Raw genomic sequence first — 20899 nt, 5'->3', positions numbered from 1 at the left:
TGATCGACGTCGGTGAATCGGCGGAATTCCACCACTTGATTACATGTATGTATGCAGCATCATTGACAGAGGACTCTGGATCACGCCACTTGCACGCTCTAAGGTACAAGTAGGATTTGAAATTTATAAATAAAATAGAGTGATTTAAATATCTATTTTCAGTTTAAAATAAGAATAAGATGTCTCATCATAGGATCTCAATTTATACGTAGCTCAAAGTTTAAGAATTTCTAAAATTAAAGATGACTAGTTCTAAAAATTCTTAGAGCCGGAGCTCTGCCAAACATACTCAAAGTCACTGGAATTCGAATTGCGACATGGACTACTTAATTCACACTCAATCTCAAGTCGCTTGAATTAGATTTCATTTGAAGTGACACTAACCTCTATTTTCACTTTCTCTTATCCAAGTGCTTGGAATGATCCTAGTTATCCAAAGGCGCACGGTCCGCTTAATATATCTTCCGTAGAGCTATTGTGGGCAACGAGTTAGATGGTTGGCATGATCTGGTAGCGAAGATACTATAGGTTGAGCCTAATGAGCAACCCGAAAGCTTTAGATGATCATTATATTAGAGTCGAATATTTTCAATTACCTCTGTGCATAAGGTTGTGCTAGATTTTAACATTATTATAACCAGCCATTTTCTTGTGGAACTTTAAAATACCTCTTAAGATTAAGGTTTTTCTATGGTACTCATATAAAGGAGTCATTTTAACCAAATATAACTTAGTCAAATGGAATTGACAAGGAATGAGAGCTGCTTTTGTAGTAGTAATGGAACTATTCAATATTTATTCTTTGAATGCTAGTTTGCTAGGTTTATTTAGAGAACTATTCAAATCATCTTTGGCTTACAACTGGCTACAAGTGCCTCCCCTGTGTTTGTTTCTTGGTTTATTGGTATCGAGGTAGAGCTTAGAAAACAAATTTTAGTTGGGGTGAGTGTGATGTGTTGGGCAATGCGACTTTAGTAGGGATGATTTGATAATGCCAACATTAACTTCTATATGCGGGTTATTTTCAGAGATGTATTGAACCATACTGTCTGCATTACTATAAAAGGAGGAGAAGCGAGGTATGATTTCCACTGCATGCGGCCATCTGGAGTCGATCACAATAGATATCTTTGTCAAATATGGATAGAACTTTAGCAACAAAATTAGCGATCGAGATTTTATTTATCCATTTGTTACAACGGTGTAATAATTATCGGCTACATACATCGTCCGATATAGAAGCTGGAATCCTTACTTATTCCATTATCTTTAAAAAATATGTGTGACGGAAACACGTGCATGTTAGGTATGCACTCGCGCTCTACGTAATTTGTGAAAACTAATTTATGTTGGCCGCAAAACGCCCACGCATAATAAATGATAGAATTGTGTAATGTGTGATCCATGAGGAGAGTCATCGTCCGTGCTGGGTCAGTAAGCAAGCTAAGTTACTAAAAAGTAATTATAAAAAGTGATGTTAAAACATATATATTAGATACCGTATCAATGTTATAAATAACAAGTACACTAAAGAAGAAGATAGGTACTGTGTCATCGTCGGTTCACTTTCAAGCGAGACGGACGGCCGGCATTGATATATAGACCGTGCGGCGTATGCAGCGACGTAGCAGTTGTTGTTTAGAAATAAATAAATAATGTCCATAATTTATCCCGTTCCGTCCAGTCCAGTGGAAGGGAAATTTGTCCGAAAACGAATAGGAGAAAGCGATCGGCGACGCGACCAATGAAAAGAAAAACGGCTGGCCATGGCTCTGCTCCGGCCAAGATCCTCAACTCGGCTGGTGGACGACGGTGGCACAGGAGGCGGCCACGCGCCCCGCGCGGGAGTTTCATCTGGTCGGTACGGACGACCAACGATCCAGCGCCGCCCCGCCGTTGACCTTCCTTGCTGCCATCCAGAAAGAATAGAGCAGAGCAGAGCCAAGGGGGCAGTGCAGGTCTCCCTCACCCGTCACCATATTTTCTCACTTTACACGAGATCAGGCCTTGCAACGTGCTAATGATTCATAACATCCATATTATTATTATTATTAGCCAGTGAAACATGTTATGTCTGCACGATATAAACATGAAGGTCTATTATATGTATTGTTTCGTTTTCACGTCCAATTAACAGGGCAACGTTGATGTTAACCTATCTCTCAAACACCTAAAACTGTACAGAATATAGCTGCTGCTACTACATGATATGCAATTTTGCAGAAACTGGTAGTTTAATTTTTAATACGTTGCATATAGATTATGCGCAATTTTCCAGAAATTTTTACATGTGTAGCCACACTTCCCTTGAGTCTCTGGGATAAACGTCGAGCGATCCGTGAATACACAATAGTATAACTTAATCAACTAGCTAGTCAATTTAATCTAGCGTCAATTCACAGATATTATTGGTGCACCATGCCTATCTCTATTGAGTTTTACTCATCAAACTATATGTGCCCAAATGCATGATGTATCAATTGACGATATCATGCATAATTCATGTCTTGCAACACTTGCTAAGGATTGATACCATCCATTCGATCATATGTCAGTGAAAGATTGCCCAAATTGTGGTAAAATATATCATTTGCACGAGATTAGCTAGGGTGTACGTACTATATAAAATCAAAATAATGTTTTCTTTTCACAGCCAATTAATCTCTACTACTTAAAAAATATATAGTTGTCATCATTCCAAGATAGATAGGACATCATGTCCCTCCTCCCTTTTATTCGTAACAGGTGGTTCCTCTTTCCATTCCAACCCTAATCTCGTGCCCCTCAACTACCTCGTTCCTCTTCAATTCGCACCGTCGTGTTCCTCCTCCCCATCGAGCGATGATAACGTCGTCACCGTTCTCCATGCCCTGCCCCTGCGACACCATACCCAACAAGCCACGATCCAAGATGCAGGTCAACGCCCTCATCGTCGTTGTTGTTTCTAATCGGATCGGTGAATGCACATCGTTGCCACCATCGTTTCCATTCAGATTGACCACCGCAGGTCATCCCCGCCATGAACACCCCCTCGCGTGATGCCCACGATGGGGGTGCCCAACTCGGCTCTGACTAAGGACCAGGGTACCATACAGAAGAAGCTGTCGGTCGTCGCCGCTGCCAGGAGGCACCCGCGCGACGTCTAGTCCCTGCCTGATTCACCGATGCTGGACATCAAACTACCACCACTTCCCATCTGCTTTGTGTCAGTTGTCTATGTGGCGGCAGCGACGGAGTGCAGCGGAGGGCCCGAGGCGATGGGTTTGAGGGATCCCAAGGATGGGACGTTGGTGGCGGCGCGGTGGATCTAGAGACTTACATCGAGGCCCCGCTCATCTCCTCCGAGTCGTCGTTCTTCTTGGACCCGGCGTACAAGTACGAAGGCAAGGGTGAGGGCAAGGGCGACAAGGAGCAGTGTCGACGGCAATGTCGGTTCCTCCTCGGCAACCGCTCGCAGTCCAACACCACCTCCCAGGTCACGCTCACCGGCGCCGATGTCTGCCCCATCGAGAGCCTTGACTACGAGTATGGCTCCCCGACCTCACGAATCTAATATGATTTTCTTGTTTCCGCTTGGCCTTAGCCTCAATCGATCGATGTGTGTGCTGTGTGTGCAAGTTGATCGAGAATGACATGTTTAAGCAAGACTGGGGCGCGGGAGCGGGGCCACATCCTGTGCTACGTGGCGCTCAAATGGGACCTCTGCTTCCTCATCAGGGCCCTCGCTGCCGCCACCGGCTTTGTCACCAACCTCGGTGTCGAGAACATTGACAACACCAAGTTTTTTTGTCATCTCTAACCTCGTGCTCGGCAGCAAGTAAGAAGCACCAACAGAGAGGTTTCTAGCACTTGATCGATTGGAACTTAGGTGTGGATATGAGCTTCTGATGTTGACTCAGAACTTAGTTTGGTCAGACATGGGTCGGCGTTTGCGGTGTTCCTGGCATCCAACTTTGCGCTCACGATGTTAGTGGCGGTGCTAACGGTGTATGTGGTGCCGACAACGGTAGGATCCAGGCTGTGGGTTAAGTTGTACCGTCTGCAGGGTGTAAAATTAGTTCGAATTGATACACTATCGATTATGAGCATGTTTCTATCCATCCGCATCGATCGTAGAGTTTCTGGATTTGGGTTGATTGGTATGGTATGTCGGGTTTGGTCATTGAGGTTTATTGATTACATGATATGATTTCTTTTACATTTATGTGCATGTTGATGTTGCAGGGCAGCTGTGCTTTGAGTTAAGCATATATGCTCCCAAGTAGAAGTCTAGGTTATTTACGTATATGAATTTACTTAACCTTTTGATCTTCTTCTTGCTAATGACTTAAGCACATAATTCTCGGAGTCGGATTATTATATGTACTTATTATGGATTAAGTCTTACGAGTACTTTTGTACTCACGCTGCTTTTTCAAATTCTACCGGTGAGGAGAAGCTCGTGTTTGTCTACTTCACGATCGCCGATGCAATTGGAGGGAATAAGTAGTGCAAACTACTCGTGTGGCATGCTTTTAGGTGGAGTCTAAGGGTATATATGTCTTCATCTAACTTTTGGTATTGATAGATATTAATCTTCTATTGTGTAGTTTCTAGTTTTGGTTAGAAGGTGATATGTTCTTTATCCTGCTAACTTTCTTTTAATGTAAATTATTATTAATAGTTTAATATTTAAGAACTTGTAATATAATATATTTACTCATTTTTTTAAAGTTTTGTTGTGATGCTATATGTTAGAAATGTATGTATTTTGGTCTTAAACACAAAACACATGTCAGTATTACCAGAATAGTATTTCAATTAATCATCATGATCATGATTTAATCATTAATTAGAACACTATTTGAACTGTCTAAAAAAACTAATTGGACTTTAAGGTCGATCGAGTGCACTGACGGCACCTACTTAATTAAGCTGGTCATGCGTACCTATATATATTGATGCTTACGGCCAGGCTATACATGCATGGCTGGTATGTGCTTCAATATCTATAGCTCTCCCACAACACACACGTCAATCTCTCTCTGTGCAAAATAATTGACTTCCAACAATACTACTCGCAGAGATATAAGATACTAGCTTACTAAGGCCTACTTGTTTAAAAGAGTAATAATTTAAAATGCTAGTGTACGGAAGTTTTAATTTAATAATTTATTCGCTTTGTAATTAATACATATAGAAATAGTGCCTTATCCGTATGCATTTGTATTTTCCTTCTGCCTAATTAATATATATGAATCTCTAGCGAGTCTATATAGAGAGAGGGGAGGAATACATTCGTTTTTTTGTTACTAGTTGTTTAGGATATTGATATGATCTTCAACAAACACATTTAACTATTATTTTTGACAACTAACTTATGAAAAAAATTGATAAAAATTAGATGATATTAAAATATTTTTTATGACAAATTTATTATTATTATTTTCATATACTAAATTCTAATAATTTTGTGTATTCGTAAAAATTTCTAAAATTTAACTGTACATATTTTAAAATAATATCTATTTGAAAATAAAAATAGTATACGAGCAAAGGTGACACCTTCTTTAGTGCAAAGGTGACACCTTCTTTAGTGCATATTAGAGTGAGTATACAGTGCTCTACTAGTTAGTAAAGAGGCTCGTATTTCTCAAGAATTACTACTCTATATAGCAACTTAACGGCAACGCTGCGAAAACAATGAATAAATCATGGGTAGATCGAGTTAAGACTTTTCACTAACTGAGCACACGAGCATACACATGCAATCGATGAGCTTTCCTGGAGATTGACACATGGCCGATGCTTGAGTGCATTTTTTTACTACAAATACCAATCCTTAAGGAAGAAATTCAGTGCGGCAAGCATCTGGAAATACCAAATATATAGGATTCGTTGCGCACACGACAATGCAAGATTAATATATATATCGTTCCATTAGTTAGATTGGGCACACCACACCAAACGGCCGTCCGTTCTTATTATAAGTCTAATTGACTGTAGATGCTCTCGTAACCTTCTCTTAATTTGCGAGGAACACCTAGAATAGAACTATACTATAGTCTGATTAGCATATTTCAATATTTATTTATGAAATTTCTAATGTTAAACATATTTAATTAATTATAGAGAAAACAATAGTACTTTTATGCATACATATAGTTTTAACATGTAGGTGAAATAATACTAACTAAAAAAATTTGTTTCATATTTTTTTTGAGTTTTAGATATTTTTCTTTGCATTTTAGATTTTTTTTCCAGCTGATTTATTAATATAAATAATACTCATTTCGATATTTTCTAGAATTTTCCGAAAAAGAAAATTATATATATATATATACGTATATGTATATATACATCAGAGGTCCGAGAATTCTAGTATTGAAGTATTGATATGTACGGTACTTGACTACAAGTGGAAAAAGCTAGTGAGCCAGATCGTTTGTAATCTTCATCTTTTGACTGTTCTTTTAGACTAACTACTATAGCTAGCACACGGTGCCCTTTTTATGTTTCGAACACAATAAGTATGAACAAATTAAAGATTAGTGTAGTGTAATCATAAGTCTAGCCGGGAAAGAAATTATCAAGGATCGATCTAGCGGCGCCGAATATATTCGCAGCTAGCTAGCGCGCGCAGTCTGAATAGACAATCGCCATATCGGCCTTTGCCTTCGATTTTGACCGGGAAAGGGGAGAGAGATGGAGGGAGGGGCCGATCGATGCTTTGCTTCCAGTGGGGGAGCTGCCCAGGTCGGCGTTTGACTTGGTTCACGCCCGCGTCCCGGCCGGTCAAACCACACGTACGACCGCCCCACCCATACGATACGATCCGGGGGAGCCTGAGCTCCGGCCAGGCCATCTTCGTCCTCCTCCCACCTGCGCTGCGCTTATATAAACCCCATGGACGCACGGCACCACCATCATCCCATTATTCTCACCAAACAAACGAGCACCAGCAACATTCCTCGCTTCAATTAATTCACTCGCGTGCCACCTTTCCTTATCATCTGTCCCCACCTTAATTATCTTGCACTCGTAAGCATTATTCGTTGCACTAACACCACGCACGTACGCCACCTAGCTACATGGAGCTACCAGCAGGTAACCTGGCGTGCGGCGTCGCCATGGCCATCCTGCTCTGCTCCTGCATCTACGCTGCATGGATCTCGCCGGCCGCGATCAGGCGCCGCCTCCGCCGGGCCGGCTTCGACGGGCCGAGACCGTCCTTCCCCTTTGGCAACCTGGCCGAGATCACGGCCACGCTGGCCACCAAGAACAGAGCTGTACCACTACCCGCGGCGGCGGGCGTGACCAGCGACATCCACGCCGCCGTGTTCCCGTACTTCGCGCGGTGGCGCGAGGCGTTCGGGAAGGTGTTCGTCTACTGGTTGGGCACAGAGCCCTTCCTGTACGTGGCCAACCCGGAGTTCCTCAAGTCCGCCACCGCCGGCGCGCTCGGCAAGCGCTGGGGCAAGCCCGACGTGTTCCGCCGCGACCGCATGCCCATGTTCGGCAGGGGCCTCGTCATGACCGAGGGCGACGAGTGGGCCCGCCATCGCCACATCATCGCACCCGCCTTCTCCGCCACGAACCTCAACGTATGTTTGCTCTCGACCCTCTAATTACGTACTAATGGTTCACTAATTAATGACTACACATGCATGCATGCATGCACTAATTAACTGCGTGATTAAGTATGCATGAATAGTACTAATTAATGTAATCGCTCGCGCGCATATATACGTACAGGACATGATCGGGCTCATGCAGGAGACGACCGCAAAGATGCTCGGGGAGTGGAGCGAGGCGGTGGCGTCAGGCCAGAGCGTAATCGACGTGGAGAGGGGCATCGTGAAGAACGCCGCCGAGATCATCGCCAAGGCGAGCTTCGGCATCACCGACGACGAGGGCGGCGCGCAGGTGTTCGAGAAGCTGCAGGCCATGCAGGCGATGCTGTTCCGGTCGAACCGCCTGGTCGGCATGCCGCTGGCGCGGCTGCTGCACGTCCGCAAGACGTACGAGGCGTGGAAGCTCGGGCGGGAGATCGACGCGCTGCTCCTGGAGATCATCGAGGAGCGCCGCCGGCGGCGCCACGGGAGCAGCAACAAGAACAACGGGAAGGACCTTCTGTCGCTGCTGCTGGCCGGGAACGAGGCGAGCGCGGGCGCGGAGAGGAAGCTGACGACGCGGGAGCTGGTGGACGAGTGCAAGACGTTCTTCTTCGGCGGGCACGAGACGACGGCGTTGGCGCTGTCGTGGACGCTGCTGATGCTGGCGGCGCACCCGGAGTGGCAGGCGGCTCTGCGGGAGGAGGTCCTGGAGGTGGCCGCCGGCGCGGACCTGGACGCGGGCGCGCTGGGCCGGCTGACGAAGATGGGATGGGTGATGAACGAGGTGCTGCGGCTTTACCCGCCGTCGCCGAACGTGCAAAGGCAGGCGCTGGAGGACGTGGCGACGGAGGGGGAGGCGGTGACGATCCCGCGGGGCACCAACATGTGGGTGGACGTGGTGGCGATGCACCACGACGTGGCGCTGTGGGGGCAGGATGCACACGAGTTCCGGCCGGAGCGGTTCGCGCGGGACCCGGTGCAGGGCGGCTGCCGGCACCGGATGGGGTTCCTGCCGTTCGGGTTCGGCGGGCGGATCTGCGTGGGGCGGAACCTGACGGGCATGGAGTACCGCGTCGTGCTGGCCATGCTGCTGCGCCGGTTCGAGCTGTCCGTGGCGCCCCAGTACCGGCACGCGCCCAGGATCATGCTCTCCCTCAGGCCTTCCAATGGCATCCAACTCCGCCTCACGCCGCTCCACAATTAATTAATTATTCAACCTGATCGACTTTATTACTGTAAGTGGAAATTATATATTAGCTACACCCATGAAGAATCGAATTAGCCTAGACTGATGCATGCATTGATGGTTAATTAATTAATTCTATAGCTAGGTGGTGGACTCGTGTGGGAGTAAAGAATTTGATGCACCAACATTTTCATAGTACTATTGTTATTTTTAATCCTAGAGATCGATTGTATGCCTGGCAGCGCTTGGTTGTTCGATCGTGTCTGATACCAATTATGGACAATCTACCGGCTTGTATTCAGAACTCGGTCGCTCGCGATTTAGCGGCACCATCTGGTTAATGAAATATATTTTTCCAATTTTTTTAAAAAAAATATATCAATGTGTTTACACATGCAATCAGCTTAATTAGCTCTTGTGAACGCTAGCTGCGCTTTGTATATATGTGCATCTGGTTATTCCATGCATGTGTTCCAGGGGAGGATCTAGATGGCATTGCGATTCCGTTTTCTTGGTCAGCCTCGATACAATCTGTTGGCTTCTTTCTTGGGCATGCATGGAATAACACTGCATGCATGCGACGTACACAAATTAGATTGAACAAGCTGCTTGAATTCCGCTGTCAAGGGATCCGATCCGTGTATATGAATCAGAGACCACTGCACGTACTTTAATTTGAGTTTTCCAAGTCATGCCGGGTCCAAATTTAATTTAGCTTAGCTTCCGCGTGATAACACGAACTAGTCATACTTACCGTTCAACGGAAAAAATAAAACAAGTAATAATATTTGACGAAAATAATTGGTAGCTAACAAAAATAAAAAAGGAGTATAAAACACGAAGGGCCCATCCGGGTTCGAACCGGAGACCTATTGATCTGCAGTCAATTGCTCTACCACTGAGCTATGAACCCTCTTGTACCGAACGGAGTCCATATTCCTCTCTAAGGCCATCTCCAAGAGAGTCCTCAAATTTGCACATTCTAGTACTACAGTACTTTGCGGTTTACTGTAGTACTGGAAATTTATCTCCAACAGATTCTCTATTCAGTGCTACAATGAAAAAAAATAAGAGATACTGTAATAGTGATAGGGGATACTGTAATAGTATTTTGAGAATGAAAATTTGAGGTAACTGTTGGAGATAGTCTAATCAACATATTCATACTTAAACAAGAATTCAGCCAGGCTGACTAGGTAGCTACTAGTAAAAAAGAAGTCGATCTTCTCTCCAAGTTCACAAATTCGTTTCGCAACAGAAGGATTCTCTTAAATTTATAAATATTGGTACGAATTTGGTGAAATTCGGTAAAAATTGGATAAATTTTGTTAATTTTTGGATTTTTAAATTTGAAGCGGACGAAATAAAAATCGCATTCTAAATACGGTACGGACCAAATTCATCAAAAACTGTGAATTTCAAGCGATTTTCGACAAATTTATAAACCATGCCTCTCTCCTTCGTTTACAGTGTTTTTAACTTTAGCTTATCCCTATCTTAACTGAATCCGAATTCTCTGACTTCACAATGATGAAGTAGTTAGATAGATAGGATTTAATGCTATAATATTACTACGGCACCCACCTTCAAAATACTGTTTCCCCCTAACTTCACTGCTTGACACGCGATGATTTGAATTTTGCCTCGGTGGGGATGCTGCCGTGCTGCGCGTGCGAGTCAAGCCGCCGATGCATTGGCAGGCCACGCCGCATCTTCTCCCAGTCATGATGACAAGTCCCTCCAAGTCCATCGCCAGTACTACATGGGACTCAACTTTATCACCATCCGAACAAAAGAAAGAGTCTAAATAATCCAAGGGCACACACTGATGTCCTGCACTGCATCCACCATTGGAGCTGTTTCAATGTGCATGCCACAGCCGCCGTGACGTAAAATCGTACAGCCATAGCTGCTGACGATGGACTCATAGCAACAAGCCAGTCAAGATGACGGTCCATTCGACACTTTTACCTAGCGAGACCAGCGGGACGGACCTGCGGGCTTCGAGGTTAGCTTAACTATAATTGTAATTATATTTTTTTTATCTACTTTCATATTAGTTGGTGAAAATTAAAGTAGTATGTGAGTTATCCGCTTGCATCGCTATTTTTACGTATGCTGCGCAGGTACGTGTTCCCTCTTCTTCTCCAATGGTTAATCAGGACATTCTTGTGTTACTACTGCTACTACCACTACTTCATTGTTTTATGTCGATGTAAATGTCCGTTTCCAGGTTAACTACGAGAGGTGTTATGTCCATTTGTCGGGTTATTACTGGACCATATATCTATCCAGGTCATTGAGTCCAAGGAGACAACTAACGAATGCTAGGACTCCTTAAATTCAAATTCGATTCAACATTACCGCCTAACCACGTCTTCTTTATTGCTCTCTTTTCTCGAAGAGAATGCGCGGCAATTACCTTCTTTTTGACCAACAAAGGACATGCGTTCTTTTCTTTATAGTACCTGCCAGGAACGGTGGTGTCTTAAAAGTAAGTGAATTAAGATATTTAAAATTTAATTAATTTTAAAAATTTTGTAAGATAAATTTATCTTAATTTCTATCTACATATACTCTAAGTTTATTTAATGTGTCTACTCTACCGCTCAATAGGATTACAAGCTACTCTAGTAAGGTAAATTAAAAATATATATATATATATAGAAACGTAAATAAGATAGAAAGATAAACTCGGTATAAGAGATTTTTATCTCGTGATATTGATGGCACGAATATCACTCCTAATCTACGTTAGAGCTTCGTTAAGAATATACTCTCAGTCGACACCCGATCACGACTCTTTGAGCCACTAAACTACCGAGGCAAGACCTCAAGCCGAATAAGCTATCAAGCCACCAAGTCAAGGTCTCACCACTACTCTCTCTTCCGATCACTTGCCGTTATGATCACTTTGGAGCTTGAGCCACTAAGACAAAGGTATTCGCGTCTCATACACGTGTCTTGTCGTCGCTCCACACCAAGTCGGAGGGTCAACAAGTTTGAGCAACTTCGGCTCAAGTTGCTGACGAGTCATCAAGATTCTAAGACATCGGTATACCACTTGATTCAAGCTAGGATCATTTTTTATCCACTCTTTAGGTAGCAATCACCTAGCAACACTCTCTTTAGACCTATAAGCACTAATCACTCAATAATATTATACTTAATTATCTTAGATGGTCACTTTAAGCACTTTAGTAACTTAGATATTTCTCAAGTGTGTATGGGTTTCTTAGGACTTCAACAGCATGCCACACATTCAGATGACTGAGTGAAGAGGTATTTATAGTCTCAAACCAGCTAACTAGCTGTTTTCCCAACAACTCATAAAAACTATTAACACCAAATCATATAATGAAAGCTGTAGTACTAACATCAGATCATTTGGTGAGTACAATCTCAAAAATTAGCCGTTGGACTTCTACTCAAATCCACTCAAAAACTAACCATTGGACTTTCACTCAATGCGTATGTAAACACCGGACACACTGGTGTACCTTTAAATTTATCACCAGACCTTTCGGTGAGTTATATTAAGACATCCGAGCCTTTGCATCCTGTATGTAAAATGCTCTGCTCCATTCATCCGATGTTCATTCTATGTACAACAGATCATACTCTAGTGCAACTATCTCTATGATCACCAAACTATCTGGTGAATTGATCTTTATTTTTCAATACTTGGAATCGCTTCTGCAAAAAATATTCCAATAATTTATATCCTTCATCGCCGAACTATTCGATGTGATCTTCAGACTTCTACTCCTTTTATCAAGAACACTCCGATGGTCTCATATCCTATTCACCAGACTATCCGATAAGACTATCATCCTCCAAACATAATACTCTGATGAGTACAACCTTCTCTACACCGAACCATCCGATAAAACAAAATTTTCTAAGATTTTTTCAATTTAATCCAACTTTATCTCAACTTCAACAGTTTAATGATATATTACATCCATAAGAACTGCTTACATATATTCTTAAAAAACATATTAGTTCTAATAACTATATTATCATTAATCAATAAAATCACAATTATAATTTAATAGAACTATTTTCGCTACAGTACCCAAATTCCACAAACACCAAACCAACCAAGGCAACCCATATCCGATGAACAACCTTCTATGACCAACTCGATACCCAGGTTCATTCTTCTATATAGTGGGTAGAATCTCGTTACCTCATACAACATTAAAGTACATAATCATAATATGATATGTCGAGTTTCTAATTAACACGGACAGCACAGCAATCACAATAACTCTTCACGGGACCTACAGGAAGTTAGTACATGCCGTGCCTTCCAAGGGAAAAGAGGAGGATTTGTTCCAAGTCAAGAGACCCTGGCCTGAGTCTTTGCATATGTTTATCCCGCGAAAAACTACTCACGGATCGAGTTGATATCAATGTTTGAGGACCTCGAATCCATCTGCCTCATCATGCCAGGTGGCCATCCGCTCATCGGATGAGGTGGCATGCTGTGCTCCAGCAGTGGCATTGCAGGGGCCTCTTCCTCACCGGCATTCGCCTCTTCGTGTTCCATGTCTGGCTCGGCTTTCGCTTTATTTTTCTTTGAACCGCCATACATGAAGCTCCCCACTATCACCTGCAGCAATGCAAAAGCAATGCATAAGAAACAACTCAAGCACAACAAACTCATAGCTGGGTCCCTGATTGGGAGAAGAAACTGGTACGGAAAACTAACAAGATGGTTGCAATGATTTTTTTTAATCAGTTGGGATAACAAACAAACCATATGACAGCAAAATTATGATGCCCACGGTATATTGTTACTACTTCATAGAAGAGATTGGATGAGCTATCAAAGAAAAAAGGCAATCACCTGAACTGTTCCAGCTGCTGTCAAGACGCCACCTACACTGCCACCGATAACCCTGTGGTCAGGACCACACAAAGCTATGCAAAGGCCTCCACTCCGGCTCCGTGTGCCACCATCATCCAGCACCAAGTATGACCCAGAAAGGCACAGGATTTCGAATCGACCCTGCCAAATCAATAGTAAAACATAAAGGCATAAATTAAATGAGAAGACGTTCAACCAGACGTTCTCAGTTAAGTATGGCCTGCGCTGCAACCTCACACATGGATATAACAATCTTGGACATCAAGCAGACGTTCTCAGGATAGATAAATAATTTGGAGCAAAAGTATGCAGACGGATGCTTTGTTTTATAATTTTTTTTACTTGACAGCAACAGTTTAGGACATCAGCAAGCAATTCCACTATTCAGGTAAACAGCCATCAGCAAAGCCTTTTGTTCAATTGGGACAGTAGGCAAATATGTCATATTCAAATGTGCAAAAGAAGAGCAAAACACATGCATGTAGTAGTTTGGTGCAAATGATAACCGGTAGCAAGATACCTCGTATGTAACCACACCACCAGATTCCGAATCCTGATGAAGGGTTGCTGTAGAAACAGCTCCAGTTGCTGAAATGATGCATACTGCCCTTGGGCCTTGTTGTGAGAAGGCCATTATCCTGGCAGCCACGTCCTGCACAGACAAGAAAGCTATAATCGCAAAACAGAAGGGAATATACAAGAATAATAAGAACAATTTAGTATTTCCTGAAACGGACAAAAGATTATCACGCTCTAATTTCGCTTCTTGAGTGGTTGGCACCCCCGAGGATGGAATTTACCAAAGTTAACAAGTGGTACTGTATCAACCACATAGTAACAAAAATCGAAGGAATATTCTCAAGTAGATAATCCACGAAGTCGAACCACGCTTTAACCCAGGTTTAGTGAGAAAGATTGGACCATTACCTTGTTAGTGCAAAAAATATTATTTTTATTAAAGAAATTCATAAAACACATCGGTCCTCAAGGATAGATGAGTTTCTTGGATTAGGTGTCTAACTGCCAAGATAATAAAAGCTGAGATTATGATATAAAATTGTAATGTCACATCAAGTAGCTTTTGAGGAGACAATCCCAGTCATGCATCATCAGCAAGTACAGTTATCTAGAGAAGTTAGCTTGCACAACGTAACAATGATGCTAATGCTGCCGAAAGTATCCCACATTACACCTCCTTCAACATCAATGATAAATTCCTGATTTGACAGCTAACAAAATATCTGCAATTCAATGTATAGCGGTAATACAAACCACTAACTGCCAGCAGTGAATTCAAACACAAGAAGCTGTCTTGAGCACCAAAGAATTAAGCCTAATCATGCTTCATAAGCATTAGGTTTAATTTTGAATAATTTTATTTCGGAGCATTAGAGCACTTGATTTTAAGTCAATTGGATGAGAGAAAGAAATTCGGGAACGAAAAAATAAATTCGCAGTTGAAGCAGGCTTCTTTCTCTAACATGTGAGGGCCCACATGGGTGGCCAACCACCCCATCTCCTCTTGGGGTAGCAGCCCCCACCAACTCCCTCCCTCACCCGGATTATCCGTTCAACCCGGAAGGTCTGGGTTAATTCAATTTAGATTTAGTAGAGAACCCTTGCTAGGAGCCTCATCCGGACATTCCAGCCTAACCTGGAGGTTCCGAACTCAGCCCGAACCTTCCAAGTTAATTCAAAAATAGCTAACCAAGAACCACCGAGTTCGACACGGAGTCTCCGGCCTCTTGTTAGCTTTCCGAAGCCGTTTAGATCGCAAAATTTACTGTTATTTCGTATGCCTTGCACTTTTAGCATGTTGTTGTGCATATTGTAGCATTCATTGTTGCACCTCATTCATGCTCATCATTACATGTGTTCTTCTTTAGTGAACGAAGATCCGAAACGTGACACGAGTGTGGTTGAAGGTGACACCGAGCCACACGGGTTCTGTGAATTGTGTGTGGGTAGCATCAGGCAACCATCTAAGCAGCAAGACAGGCATCTAAGCATATTTCTCCTATTAATTTGAATCATATGTGTCTAATGTGATAAAATATGTTTTATGTACATTATGCATATTGTTGAGTCAACGTCGGGTCTTGTATAGGTAGAACCTATGTTGATACATTACACCCCGTCTTAGCTATTGGTGATCCATCTTCTTGTAACCGGGGTTTAACTTGATGATGGTCTAGTTTAAAAGTTAACCGAAATGCTTAGTCATGCATAGTTTCTTCGGTAGAAGTCGAGCGGTGGTTCAACCCCGTTCGCGAGCTATATGCTTTAATTACTGTCACATCAATGACAATGTTGGGTTGATGGTATTGGTTGGTTTAGTGAGGATGAGGCGAGATGTGGACGGTGTTAGAGGCGTTTATCTTGCCCCGATGTGGAGTTCCCCGGAGTAGGTCTCTCGACAATGTTGGGTTGATGGTGGTGGTTGGTTTAGTGAGGATGAGGCGAGATGTGGACGGTGTTAGAGGCGTTTATCTTGCCCCGATGTGGAGTTCCTCGGAGTAGGTCGAGAGAGGAACCCGGACACCATAGACCGCTTGGGTCGCTTAAGCACCGATCGTTGTTGCAGTTAGCTCTAGCGCTTACCTTGTGTCGATTTAATAGTAAGATAAGTCGAATACCTCTGTAGCTGTAATCATTTGAGCTTGCACATCGATGGTGTGAACGGACAGGCTTGTAAGACATTTGAGGTTACTCCGGGAGTTAGCCTAAGTGGGCTTCGCACGGAGAGATGCCTGGTTCAAATGGCTATGGTCTATTGGAAAAGGTTGACACGAGTACCCCGTTGGATGGACATGTGTGGCTACTCAAGCCGTATGATCCTCGAGTCTTGTGGGTAAAGTTATACCCCCATACAGGGTGTAAAAACATTTCAAAATACCGCGCTCTCGGTCATGAGCATGCTTTTGTCCATTTGCAACAGTCGTAGAGTTTCGAGTTTGGTTTAAGGTGGTTGATAGGTTGAGATGGATCTTTACAGATATTATTATTATGGTTTCTTTTACATATATGTTCAGTTCATGATTATGGATTAGATAGTTATGTTGGTTAAGTCTAGGTGCTCACACATGTTTTTGTCAAATTTTGCTTTCGCATATAAATTTATTTAACCATGTGGTCATATTCTTTCTAACATTCCAATTCATAATTCTTAGAGTCGGGTTATCTATAAGTACCCACTACTGATTAAATCTTGCGAGTACATTCGTACTCACGCTGCACTTTCAGGTTTTACCGGTTAGGAGGAGCTGATCTTTAGCTACTTCACGCCCGTTAAGGGTGGTAATGAGCATGAGTAGGTAACTACTCGGAGGTTGTGCTTTTGTGATGGAGCCTAAAGGTATATGACTCCATACTCCTTTTATTGTTGATAGTTTTAGCTTCCGCTGCATAGTTCTCTTTTGTCTAAGAGTTTATTAGTTTCAGTCTCCTCCTAACTCTATTTTGCTGTAAATTGTAAGAAATTGTGGATGCTTAAGAATTTATAATATAATTAAATTACTCGTTCTTTATTAAGCTTTGTTGTGATGTGATATGTTGGAAAGGCACGTGTTCCGATCTTGGGCACAAAACACGTGCCCGGACTACCAGAGTAGTTATTCTGATTAATCATTGAAGTCGTGATTAAGTAAATGATCCATTTAATAATTAATTAGAATACTGTTTGGATGGTTCCTTACATTATAGATTCATGAGGCATTGCCTATTCAGACACCTCATCTATCAGATTCACTTAATCACAACAGGAAATTGATTGGGTGTGCACACAGGGTAAACAAGAATAACATTTTGAAGGTAATTTGCAGCATCAGATACAAACAATCATCATATATGGACACTAAGCAAACAAGAAGACCTACTGAACAATAATACATAAATTGACAAAAGGTGCAGCATAGCCACTTTTAGAAATAAATAATCATCATTTAGTGATCATTTAACTTACCTCTCCTGGTGAAATAATAATCACATGAGGAGTAAAACCTGTTCCAACAGAGCCAAGAAACCACTTTCCTAAAGAATACACAATAGAACTTCATCAGATAACAGCAACAGCAAAATCCTCAGTTCATGAATATAAAATAAGGGAATGCTAAAGAACCAAAGAGCTAGTCACGGAAAGGGTCCACTTCTTTCTTTTATTATTGTGTGAAAACCCAAGGTGGTAAAAGAGATTTACTGCTTGCTTAACATAACAGAGCCAAAAGACAATTTGAATAGGTTTCAGTTCAAGAACTGCCAATTTATAATCTCAGTTTGACAAAGGAATAAAGAAAGATGTTTAGAAGAAATGTCAATTCACAACAAAATTCATGTGGGGGGATTGTATTTGCCATGATGACAGTCATATCTTCCAGAGGACAATAGGTAAAGCAACAACCTACCAAAACTAGTGGGATGTAATGAAACAAACAAACTAACTAAAAGGACATGTATAACAGAGCACAGTGTTCAGAGTGATCCAGATACTCAACAAAAATATAAGCTAAGTCCATAAGTTTCTTACATTATACACAATGTGGCTGGATTCAAGGAATGTCAAACACAACATAATAGGCGGAGCATATTCATACCAAAGAAGCAATGCTATCATGCAAGAAGTTCATGGCACCAAGAAATCGTAATCTACGCACCATTGCCTAGCGCATTTTTTTCAGTAGCACAAAGAGAGCACATAAATCATATGGAAGTACTATCGCACTCAGGGATGCAATTGTTTTGGGGGGTCATTGGGTCGACCCAAAACCCACTCATTTGAACTAAAAATGCACTTCCACCAACTTAAACTGATAAAGTAAATGAACTGAAGTAGTGACCCAAAAATACTCATTGGGTACCCACTTGCATACCTAATCGCACTTGATGAATAAATTACCATAAAGCTCACCGAGCGAAGCCAACTGTTGAAATTACAAGGCTGCAGGAGCTCACCGAGCGAAGCCAACTGTTGCATCTTCCCAGACCCAGGTGGTCGCCCTCTCCCACGTTTCTCTGATGGGGCACCAGACCCTGAACCCCCAGATCCCCCTGACCCAAAGCCTGAACCTGGGGTGTTGACCATGGTACCCATTCCCAGGCTTGATGAGTGAGGTGTTGATGATGAAGAGGGTGATAATCCAAGTGTCACCGCCCCATCAGGCTTATACTTCCTTGGCCTGCCCCGCTTCTTCTTCACCTGCTCATCCTGGCCAGCCCCACTCCCCTGATCCCCTTCAGCATCAGCACCCACGGCCACACCCATGCCAATGTCCATATTACCGCCGGTGCCGGCGCCACCACCAGAGCTGTGCTGCGCCACAGGGGGTGAGGCCTCAACATGGTGGTACTCCTGCCCAATGTGCGGGTGCTGGAATGCGTACCCCGCAGAGACTGCGTCAAGATGCTGACGGTATCCGCCGGGGGGCGGGCCGTGGAGCCCCACCGAGTGGTCCGCGACACCCGGACCCCCGATGCCCCGGTGCTGCGCGTAGAACGAGGAGAAGTTCGGCCCCGACGCCACCGTGGACTCCCTCCCGTCCATTCATGGAACGGGCAGCACCGCAGAGCTCACCGCCACCCACCAATATGCACGGGCCAAGCCTAGTTGCAAGAAACGGCACAAAGGTGACAACTTTCCTTCACTATTCGAGATCAGATGCTCCGAAAGCTATTGGCGCGACAAAATGGACGCAAGAATCTCGACTCTGAGGATCTTCCTCACGAACTCTCGCACAAAACAAAACTGTTATTCTCCTTGCGAGACGAGGCAAGATCAGATCGAGGAACGCGAGATCTCAAGAAAGCTCTGAAATTTCCGGGGACCGAAGGAATGAAACACGAGAAAGGAGGGGGGGGGGGGAACCGATCTTTGCAACAAATGACCGAAAAAAAGAGGGGATTTGTGCGAGGTTTCCGGTGGCCTCACAGACGAAGGTGGCGGCGCCGGAGGCTTGGGTCGCTCGCGGCGGGCGGGAGGGGAGTGGTCCGATCGAAATGGCGGTGGGGGAATGGGGGTGCTAAAACCCTAGAGATCGGGGGAGGGATCACAGGGACGAACCGAAGAGGAGGAAGAGGGCGCATGGATGGTGTGTGCGTTCGAGGAGAGAGAGAGAGTGTGTGTGCGTGGGGAGAGAGAAGGATTGTCTGTGAAAGGCACATTTCTACCCACTGTGCGTGTGTGGGCGAGGAGATTCACGTCCTCTGTTGACTTGAGTGTAGCGCAGTTCGAAACGCATGCATTGGTTACCATCTTCCATGGTTTCGTGAGGTATAAATGGGTCTAGTTGAGGTAGTAGAAATAAATTGTCATCTTAATTTGTTACTACTAGATGAATAAGGTAATGTGAAATGTGCGCTTGTTCTAGTGAAGAATGAAAGAAATACGTATGACCATCGACGAATGTGAGAGGGAGAATGTAATTTACCTAGTGTTCCATTTCCTGAAGAAAAGGTGTTGCATTAGTTCCTTTCATTTCATCCGTGTCCAGATTGCATGTTTCAGGTTTGTGCTGGTGCAACAGCATTCCATCAAACCTACCACAAAGGATCGTAGGCTTGACCGGGTACGGAGACAGACAGAGACCACATCGTTTTGTTTGTTCACGCGTAAGCTAGGATGACAGTAATAATTGCATCGAGAGCCCACCCAGATATAGATGGGCAGGCTATTGCCAATTTGCCATCGAAAAAGAGATACTGTAGTGTACTTGTCCAAACAGAAAGAAGTGGAGTATCAATCTATTTACCAGCATGCATTTCAGTCGAGTTCTTGCTATGGAAAATTGGAAATGGAACACGAAAAATCAGCATATCAGCATGGTCGAAGGTACCCAAACTCTTTTCTTCACAAACGGTTACGCTGAAATGGCATCATCCTCAGGTCAGGGCCAGGCCACCACCAGTAAGTTCCAATGGAGTACAGCTTGAAACATAACATGCGCCAGGGCGGTTTGGACACCTTGTCGCTACTTCCCAGGAGATTAAACAATGAGCAACGAGACAAAATCGCAGGCGTATGATACTACTTGCTGCCAGAAACAATGGGCAGGCAGACCGACCTGCATTTCTCCTATAGCAGTTTGCTTAAGAATTTTCCAGTCTGAAAACGTTCGAGAACAGGAGGAAAACAGGTGAAAAAGGAGATGCAGAGCATCATTTGTCAACATTGAGTGGCTGCACAGGCAAGAAAAGCATTTGATGATTCAGTGGAGCCACACAGTCTAGAGACGATTGACACATGCAAATGAC

The 20899-nt window shown here is 43.5% G+C and overlaps 2 protein-coding genes, 1 non-coding gene and 1 pseudogene across 3 annotated transcripts; 2 read left to right on the top strand and 2 right to left on the bottom strand.

Annotated features, from left to right (window-relative positions):
• The first annotated feature begins 3047 nt into the window (after window positions 1-3047).
• On the top strand, window positions 3048-4265 carry LOC133920758 (putative chloride channel-like protein CLC-g; annotated as a pseudogene).
• A 2652-nt stretch (window positions 4266-6917) lies between these two features.
• LOC133920311 (cytochrome P450 714C2-like) lies at window positions 6918-9142 on the top strand. Its single transcript, XM_062364923.1, has 2 exons — window positions 6918-7583; window positions 7735-9142. Exons 1-2 carry the CDS (start codon window positions 7071-7073, stop codon window positions 8797-8799), a joined length of 1578 nt encoding a protein of 525 aa, XP_062220907.1. The 5' UTR covers window positions 6918-7070; the 3' UTR covers window positions 8800-9142.
• Window positions 9143-9622: 480 nt separating this feature from the next.
• Window positions 9623-9694, bottom strand: TRNAC-GCA (transfer RNA cysteine (anticodon GCA)). Its single transcript has one exon. It is a non-coding gene; the product is annotated as a tRNA-Cys (tRNA).
• A 3112-nt stretch (window positions 9695-12806) lies between these two features.
• LOC133920871 (AT-hook motif nuclear-localized protein 9-like) lies at window positions 12807-19788 on the bottom strand. Its single transcript, XM_062365458.1, has 5 exons — window positions 18605-19788; window positions 17619-17686; window positions 14178-14309; window positions 13637-13798; window positions 12807-13399 (listed from the first exon to the last, which is right to left on the bottom strand). Exons 1-5 carry the CDS (start codon window positions 19191-19193, stop codon window positions 13175-13177), a joined length of 1176 nt encoding a protein of 391 aa, XP_062221442.1. The 5' UTR covers window positions 19194-19788; the 3' UTR covers window positions 12807-13174.
• Window positions 19789-20899: the final 1111 nt, after the last annotated feature.

Source organism: Phragmites australis, chromosome 6 (genome assembly GCF_958298935.1).
Source record: "Phragmites australis chromosome 6, lpPhrAust1.1, whole genome shotgun sequence".
Lineage (NCBI taxonomy): Eukaryota > Viridiplantae > Streptophyta > Magnoliopsida > Poales > Poaceae > Phragmites > Phragmites australis.
This window is presented reverse-complemented; position numbering and strand designations above follow the sequence as displayed.